General features: G+C 38.0%; 1 protein-coding gene across 4 annotated transcripts in view; it reads left to right on the forward strand.

Annotated features, from left to right (window-relative positions):
• LOC139981040 (uncharacterized) overlaps nt 1-8,758 on the forward strand; it is a 34,344-nt gene that overhangs the window by 22,116 nt on the left and 3,470 nt on the right. For all 4 annotated transcript variants that reach the window (XM_071993156.1, XM_071993176.1, XM_071993186.1 and 1 more), the window contains exons 5-11: nt 85-296; nt 1,216-1,385; nt 2,849-3,002; nt 3,385-3,470; nt 4,024-4,144; nt 5,758-5,850; nt 6,941-7,101. In XM_071993156.1, coding sequence (XP_071849257.1) covers nt 85-296; nt 1,216-1,385; nt 2,849-3,002; nt 3,385-3,470; nt 4,024-4,144; nt 5,758-5,850; nt 6,941-7,101 — 997 coding nt within the window. The remainder of the gene's footprint in view (nt 1-84; nt 297-1,215; nt 1,386-2,848; nt 3,003-3,384; nt 3,471-4,023; nt 4,145-5,757; nt 5,851-6,940; nt 7,102-8,758) is intronic.

Here is an 8,758-nt window from a genome sequence, read left to right on the forward strand (position 1 = left end):
CTAGAATAATAGTAACATGTTTCAGTTGTTCTTTTTTCTGTAAATATGTCTTTTAAGCACGATCACTTCTGTCTTGTTTTGCAGAACATTATGTCAAAACACCTCTTTCCAAAACTGGACAGAATGTCTGGTTCCATCAGAGGCTAATGAGTGCATTTTCCCTGCTTCATTGTCCCAACTGAATCATAAAACAATATGGTACTGTTCAAAAACTTTGGACGTAAAGTTAAATTGTCAAGACAGCTGGACGGAGCCTGCAGAGTCAGCAATCTTACATATAGATCATGACGACACAAGTAAATTTTTTTAAACTTGCTTTCAATTTACAATGAAACCAGAAGTTGAAGGAGACACAAACTCAACAATTATCATCACTGGCTTAATATGTGATAGAGATAACTGTCATGAAAAACCTATCCAAACAGCTAAGAAAATTCTTACTCCATTTTGAAGATATTACCAATTTAGTGTTTCTTTCACTAGCTACTGAAGACTTGATCAAGTCTAAATATTTATATATTAACATATTTAACATTAAAGGGGTAATAAGGGTATACTCGGTTGGCGTAAAGCTAATCTCCCCGAGGCCCTAAAATATGACATCATCAAGCCATGTTGTTCTTCAATTCTTTATGAGTTCTGATTGTTTATTACAAAGGTTATTTTTCTGTAATGGAGACAGGTTTTACAATTGCTGAATCAAAATATTGAACCTCTTAATATGACCTAAATCATGGCATTGGTTTCAAGGTCAATATTGTCAACATTCTACCTTTTTAAAAACATGAAGGAAGAGAAAACAGAAACTTAATAGGTTTCAGATCCTAATTGTAGTCAGACATTAGAGATTTACAAAATGACAGCTGCCAGACACGAATGTTTAGCTTTAGGTGTATCTCCAAAATGAAACGAGATATTTCTTAGCTATTGGGGGGTGGGAGAGGGGAGGGTGTTAGTTCTTCACAATGATCTCTGCCATATAGGTGATTTTTGTGTTTGTGCACCCTTTAATGTTTGCTTTGATTTCAAACCTTTAAGGTCACATAAAGGCATCTAGGACTGTATTGATGGAATAAGGTTTTGATATTTGCTAAGCTATTAGGCAGGTTGTCATTTTTTTTTCTGTGGGTATTTTTTGGGTAGAGGTGGAGGTAGTTGAAGGTGAGGAGGTTTGTTGAAGTTCTTATCTGGATTCTTCCCTTTCTTGTTTTCTAGTTTTTCCAAATCCGCCCAAGGCAGTGATTCTTCAGAAAATTGGGGAAAAGAGCATGAACGTAACATGGAAACTACCGAAAGGCTGGCCTGAAAATGACAAAGGATTCCTCACTTTCAGAGTACTCTACTGGCAGCAGTGGTTACCGGATGGAAGAATCGACTTTCCACCGGTATGTAATACAAGAATGTTGAAAATATTGTGGATTAAAGGAGAATTATATTTAATCATCACATTATCATGATTTCCTGGTTGGTTACAATGCCGAAGGCTCAGTAACCTTTGCGATCACATGCTGGCGTGTGTGTGCGGGTATGTTTTTCGTGTGACGCCTAGCTTGTAAACATGACATCTCATATTGACCACAACTTGTTGAGTCAATGTCATACTTGGTAGGTAGATGGCCCATGATGTGTAGATGTGCACTATTGTTTTTGGTTCCCATCTCATGAATATTAATGAGTGGGGGGCCTTAACATGAAATTCTTAAAAATGTCAATATCTCTTCAACCGTATGAAAAGAAAAACTTTAGTTCATGTTTGATATGTTGATGTAACAACATTGTAAGAAAATATTTCACAGTGTATAAATAATGTCATATAACTCTCATTCATTAATAAAAATTAATAAAGCAATGCTTCTGTAGCAGATTTGACTTCCTTGCTCGAAATTGATAAAAGAAAATGTTCATACATCTATGTGTGTATATTTCACATAGGGAGACTGTTCATTTTGGAATACAAATTCTACAAACTGTTAATCCGTCTTTACCATTGAATGCCATGGTTGATGCCCAAAAAAGAGTGCTACAAAATAAGAATCGAAAATCTCTGATCTTTTCTGGCTATCGCTTAATTCTTGGACACATTTTAATCACTTGCTCTACATTAGTGCAAAGGTTTTTTTAATTTTGAGCAACTTGTATAGCAAGGAGTCACAGAGCCAACTGAGGCTTTCTGGTTATACTGTGTCAGACTTTGTCAACATGTTACCTGATTCCTGGTACCTAACTTTATATGTTGCTGCATTAGTTAACAAATGATCCTCTTCACTTTGGTGTGCACAAGTTCATGAATATTTATATGTACGGCTTACCACACTATGAATATGTCTAGGCATCGGAACCGCTAAACATTTTCCTTGTCTGGTTCTTGTATAAGCCGATTTATCATAAACAATGAATATTATAATGAAAGTTGTGGATGAAACAGTAGTGACATTGCTGAGGAGGTCAAAAAAGACACTAATCTATGCATCTATTTTTATGAGGTTGGTTGAATAGACTAGATTGTCCAGCCAATTTGATTATTAAAACTAAGATAGGTGTCGAGACTTTGCAAATGTAGAGGTTGTTTGTATGCATATTTGCATTTGTACTTTGTAAAATTCTACAGCTTTATTAATGATTCTAGAGAGCTTTTTTCAACCATCTGCACTGACTTCATAATGTACCTGGTATAGCCCCACTTTTCTCCCCCCCCCCTCTCCTCTGCTCTCCCTATAACCTCTGACCCCTAACAGAATCTGCCATGAATAATTCATAGATTATATCTGTATGTTAGCAGATTGGATGGGACATTTTTATTCAATCTTTCATCGTTTTCTCTATTTGCCCGCTGGTTTGAATTTGACAGATGAAGGAATCTACACTGTCTGTGGATATCCGCGATTTAAAATTTGCCAACGTAGAGACCTGCGTTAAGGTTGGTGTGAGATATGATCACCACGGTGCCAATAGTTCCAGATGGTCAAGTGCGGACATCGTTTGCAAACGGACAGAAATGCAAAGTGAGTTGATGGCATATATATATATAATTTACCAATGAATTAATTTAAGAGGTTTCGTTATTTTGCGCAGTTGAACTTCCAAACCAATTATGACGGGTCAAACATGTCGTATGTGACATATATTCATACAGCATTGCATCCATATGTTTTGGGTATACTGATGTTATTGTTGAAATTAATAAAGCTTCCCTGATAATGACGACAAGCGTGTGAACATTATATTTTCCCTTTCAGACCAAAAAAATATTCTTGGTTGTTAACACTTATATTTTGTTCTATGGTACTGCATTTAATAGTCAGTTGTCACTGTAGACCACTGTGTACAGCTGCTTCATGCTAAAAATTGATATCTGATAGCGATTGATATCTGTTTGATTTACAGAACCAGCTAAGGCACCAAAAATTCTGAGTTTGACTAAATTGGAAATGCCTGGCCAAGCCATAAGGAAAGTTAATATCTCATGGAAGGTAAGTATTACACATATAAATAGCATGTAATGACATGCATAGTTTGACTACCGGGCTTATGACATTAATACTGTCCTCTTAAGTCTTATTCCACTCTGCTGGGGGGGAGGGGTAGGGGGGATTTGTGATGGTTATTTACCCACAGTCTTTGGAAGACTGACAGTTTACTACTGTACTTGCACCCTCAAAGTATTTTTTCCTGATCACTGCAACATGCATCTGTATCATACAACGCTCCATATAATGTCTCAAAGTAATTTGGAAAATGCACGGCCACCACCAGAAAATTATTTGTGAAACCTAGCAGTTTTAAGCATGGTAGGATGGGGAAGGCGAGGGGTTTGGGGGGGGGTGGCAATATGCCGATAACCTTTAATAGTGTTTCTTTTACATTTGTTATTTGTATATGTGTATATGGTAAATGCTCGAGTGCAGTGCATGATCTGTAGCTGGCAATGGACGTGTTTCTGGGTCGTCACATATTGTGTTTTTAAACTCATGTCATATTTGATCATTCCTCACATCACTTTATTGACTTTGCTTTTAATACTAGGAGATTCCTGTGGAATTCCAAGGTGCACCCATTCAATACTACCATGTTATCGTCAGAGATGAACAAACTGGAAAAGTCGCTCAACGAAATGTATCAGGAAATCAGACGTATTACATTCTGGGTGAGATATGTAATAGGAGGTTATGAATATTCATAAAGAGAATGCAGGAGTCTTGAAGGTGAGGGTGGTGGCATTGGAGGGGGTGGGGATTGGAGGGGTGGGGAAGGGGCCTATTGACATAGTCCTATCAGCTGTAGCTAGTTAACTGAATCTTCATGAAGAGAATACAGGAGTCATGAAGGTGAGCGTGGTGGCATTGGAGAGGGGTGGGGGTGGGTCCCATTAACATAGTCCTATCAGCTGTAGCTAGATATCTGAAACTTCATAAAGAGAATGGGTGATTCTTGAAGGTGAGGGTGGTGGCATTGGACCGGTGGGGTGGGGGATTTGAGGGCGGGGGTCGGTGCATGGAGGTGCCCATTGACATCATCTTATCAGCTGTGGCAAGATACCTGAAACTTCATCAAGAGAATGGAGGAGTCTTTAAGGTATTAAGGGTGGTGGCATTGGAGGGGTCGGGGAGAATTTGAGGGGTGGGGAGAATTGGAGGGGTGGGGGAGGGGCCTATTGACATAGTCAGCTATGACATGATACCTGAATCTTCGTAAAGAGAATGGAGGAGTCTTGAAGGTGAGTGTGGTGGCATGGGGGGAGGTATAGGGAGGAAAAGAATGTAAAACACATAGAAGATAGACAATTATTCCATATGCTGATTCATACCTAGAGCACCTGCCCACAACGAAGATCTAGCTTGCAGCATTTGTCTAAATTTACAGTTGTGTAGGCCTATATAGCTATGTATTTGTAAACACAGTAGTGGAGAAATTTATTCATAACAGTTCAACTATCCCCTATTGAATTTTTATGGCTTAACGACATATTGAACTTCAAACCTGCACTCTGAAAGAATTTTTGTTAATGATTTGTCAAATAAGCCTGGAAGTCACTTATATTTTTCAAAAGTAAGCAGCCACATGTGCATGTCAGAGGAGCCAAATGGCTTATTATTTACATTTCTTCCTAAGTGGCTTGTCCAAGTTGCTGTTTTACATCCTTTGGATATTTTTTTTTTTGTATACAATCTGGAGGGATAATTGTGTATAAGAAAACTGTGGATTTCTCCTGAATGAAAACACAAACTCACTTAAGCTGGCTAGGGCTCTAACCCATGAAATCCCATGAAGCTACGTTTTTAGTAATTTCTAAATGTTTTAATGCCTTCATTGCCTTCATTCACTTGACAATAGCACTGGTTAATTAACAAAGCACTGGTTGTTATATGTATCAGCTTTGCTTTTTACCCTAATTCTTGTATTCCATTAACATGGGGATAAGACCAGCAAAGGAACCATGGTGGAACAATACAAAGGACAGACCTGACACCCTTCCCCTTACCCCACCCCCTCCCTCCTAGAGGTGCCAATTTCTGAAGTCAAATATATTGCAACAGTTTAACATTCTTAGCTATATGAAAAAGTATCAGGAAATCTGTGTATATCTGCTTGACCTTTTAGCAATTTCATGACTATTGCAACTGAGATTTGTGGACCACCACACTGTGTAATAATCATATAGTTAACATCAGTGAGTCACACATGGTACAACCGTTAGAGCGATTGGTAGGTTTCCGAACGTACAGCTACAAATAAAACCTTTTTTTCTCTACCCTTCAGATTTTCTTCGTGGAAACACTTCCTATTCCATTAAGGTGGCAGCAGTCAACCTTGTAGGAACATCTGACTATGAATCTATATCTCTGGGAGCAGGTATAGTTCCAAACAAGGATTTATATTAATAATCAACATTTGAACTATTATATATGTGTAGTTAACAAACTATATTCAACATTTGGAACTCAACAAAAAACTGCTGTATTATGGTATCTGTTGGAGGAGGAATCAGAATTCATCTCAGTTTCAAGAATCATGTTGAGATGCATTTTACCTCACTCCTCTCTTTCCTGCCTCTACTCAAATCCTACATAACTTTTTTGACATTTTAGCACTGTGCCACCTCCCACCCCCCCCCCACCACACCCCTTCCTGAAACACATCAGGAAAAACGCCCACTTTTTCTTTCAAATCCAATAGTCCAATCGGGATCTTTATTATCAACATAAATTTGATCATTTTCACATTCTTCTTTTGGTGTGAGTTTGGAAGAGTTTTAAACTAGATGCTATATCAAAGCTTTTAAGTAAAACAATATTGAAGGTTTACAGACTTGTGTCGAGGCCATCTCACAGAACTATATAACAGATAATCGTGTGTCTTGGTAACTAGTCACACCCACTCATTACGCCCTCAGAGTGCCTAAGGTGCACCACATCCAAGTGACTCCAGAGGGACAAACTCTTTTGGCACAGCCACAATCCAGTGCATGCAAAGTTATTCACATGTTGCCTCACACTTGCCCGTTTTAATATACAGCTAGGTTGGGAGAGGCAATAGAGACTAATTAAGTTGCCCATGGATATCAATTCTTCAGACTTCTCAGCTCACTTTCAGAACTTGAAAAAAATTCGAGAAAAAAAATCTGTTAGTGATGATCAGAATTTGGTTGAGCATTAAATTCTGCCTGAGAAAGATTTATCACTCGAATAAGTTTTAAGAAGTTTCATTTGTTTCATCTGAATCAGTCAAAGGCAAAGATGTAAAGCTCATGCAGGAGCACACTGAGTCATTGCCATTCCAAGTCCATTGAGAAGATTAGGAATTAACATTTTCAGTCATACCCCACCAGCATTCTCTGAACGTTGTTTCCAATTTGTAATGTTTCGTATTACATTTCAAAACTATAACCGTTGTCTCTCTCTCCACCTCTCTCTCTCTCTCTCTCAATCTCTCAATATATTAGACCCAGGGGCAGACTTTATGTACAAGTGGCACATACATGCTTGGGTTATTGTTTTGATAGTTATTATTATGCTCGTGGTATTCAGTGCTGTGTTCGGCTGCTGGAGAAATATGAAACAAGCAGCTCAAAATATGCGAGGGGTTGAAATCAGACCACCTGTGGTACGTTGATTTCTCGATTTCTTTTCTTAACTTTATTGATACTACAGTCCTGCAAGAACTGTTGACAGTGGCATCAAGAGAGTCAGATCAGACCCCTGTGACAGTTTTGTAACCAGGCCCACTATTTGAAGTATGCTTTCTTCCTTGAGTGTGTTATGAAAATGATAGTGTGTTATTCTTTTTCCCCATAGTTCCCCAGTCCCTTAATTGTAGGGAGGTACCCAGTGAGACAGAATAATGTCTTGAATGACCTTCAGAATGAAAGGTCTGTGGTCCAAAGGTGGAATGAAGAGAGAAATTATGTTTTTTTGCAATGAATATATGGACAAATGGTGAATTGATGTGTTAACCTTCACAGGTTATGTAATTCCAGATTGCATAGTTACACTGAGGACAACATTCAGCTGGTATTAGGACAAATACTGTTTTCTTCAGTGCATAGTTCATGAATGAGTGTTGTGAAGTTTAAACATTGTTATATATAGCCGCAAGCAATTATTCATTGAGGGTCGAGTGAACAATAGTTCATGGAAGTTGCCCTCCTTTTTATTAGAAACCTATTGAAATTGGCAGAGGTCAAAGATCATTTGAAAACCTTGTAAACAATATAAGTTATAAAGGGCACCTTGTTGCAGTTCATAGTTGGCATGTACTTTAGATTTCCCTTGGTGCGTGCAATAATCCTATTGCAATTGGTGGAGTTCAATAGTTATTCGAGGTCAACAGAATGTAAAAAAAAACTGGAAACTTTTTAAACGTGATGATTAGCTGCTAAGGAATGCTTGAACAAACTTCATTCTTGTGGAGCAAGTCCGCATATGTGTGCATGAACCGTGCCGATCACTTGAAGTCAGTCATGCATGGTGAAAAATTTAAAAAATCTTGTTTTCAAGGAAGTAGAAAGCCAAGTGGCTTGCTGGTTTTGTTTTTGTGGAATGGCTTTTCAATGAAATTAAGAAAATATCAGTCTTAGTATTTGCTTCCATTGTATGAAAATAAAGTGGCTTGTCGGTATTAAATTGTCAAATTGTAATTTTTGCAACTTAAAACTTGAAAAATGTTAATACATTAAATTGTCTAATGTGACACATGGCAAGGAATCTCTCTGTTTTCTACAAGCTTATTGATTTGGTTTTGGTTTTTTTTATAGGGAGTTAGTGTGCTTGCTAAGCAATACCTTAGCCACTTGAGTGAAAAGGTGTGGCTGTATTTGGGAAGTGCACATTTAAGGATGTCCACTTAAAGGCATTGAAGACTCGCCCCAAACCGTGTGCCACGCTCTGAAAAAGTTAACTTGCCGTTGCTTGCAAATGACGTTTTCTTCTTGTCACTACAAAATGCAGACAGTAATGAAACGTGATACCTTGTTATCTTTTATCTAGACCTGAGATGTCCACGCTACTATGTACACTGTGTTGTGGGAATTGACTGTAGCTATATGTATTGACTGTACACTAGTGTCTAATTACTGACGGTAGCAAGCTGTGTGTGTGTTTTCTGGGATCGATGGTAGTGTCTAACACTTCTGTAATACACCTCATACGAAACTAGGTCAGATTACCGGCATTAGACGTTTCTTTTTGTACGAGTCTCCACACCCTTTAAACTAATGGAATTTTGTAAAACATTTAACCTTTTTTTTTCTTTTTCTTTTCAG

This window comes from Apostichopus japonicus, chromosome 2 (genome assembly GCF_037975245.1).
Source record: "Apostichopus japonicus isolate 1M-3 chromosome 2, ASM3797524v1, whole genome shotgun sequence".
Classification (NCBI taxonomy): Eukaryota; Metazoa; Echinodermata; class Holothuroidea; order Aspidochirotida; family Stichopodidae; genus Apostichopus; species Apostichopus japonicus.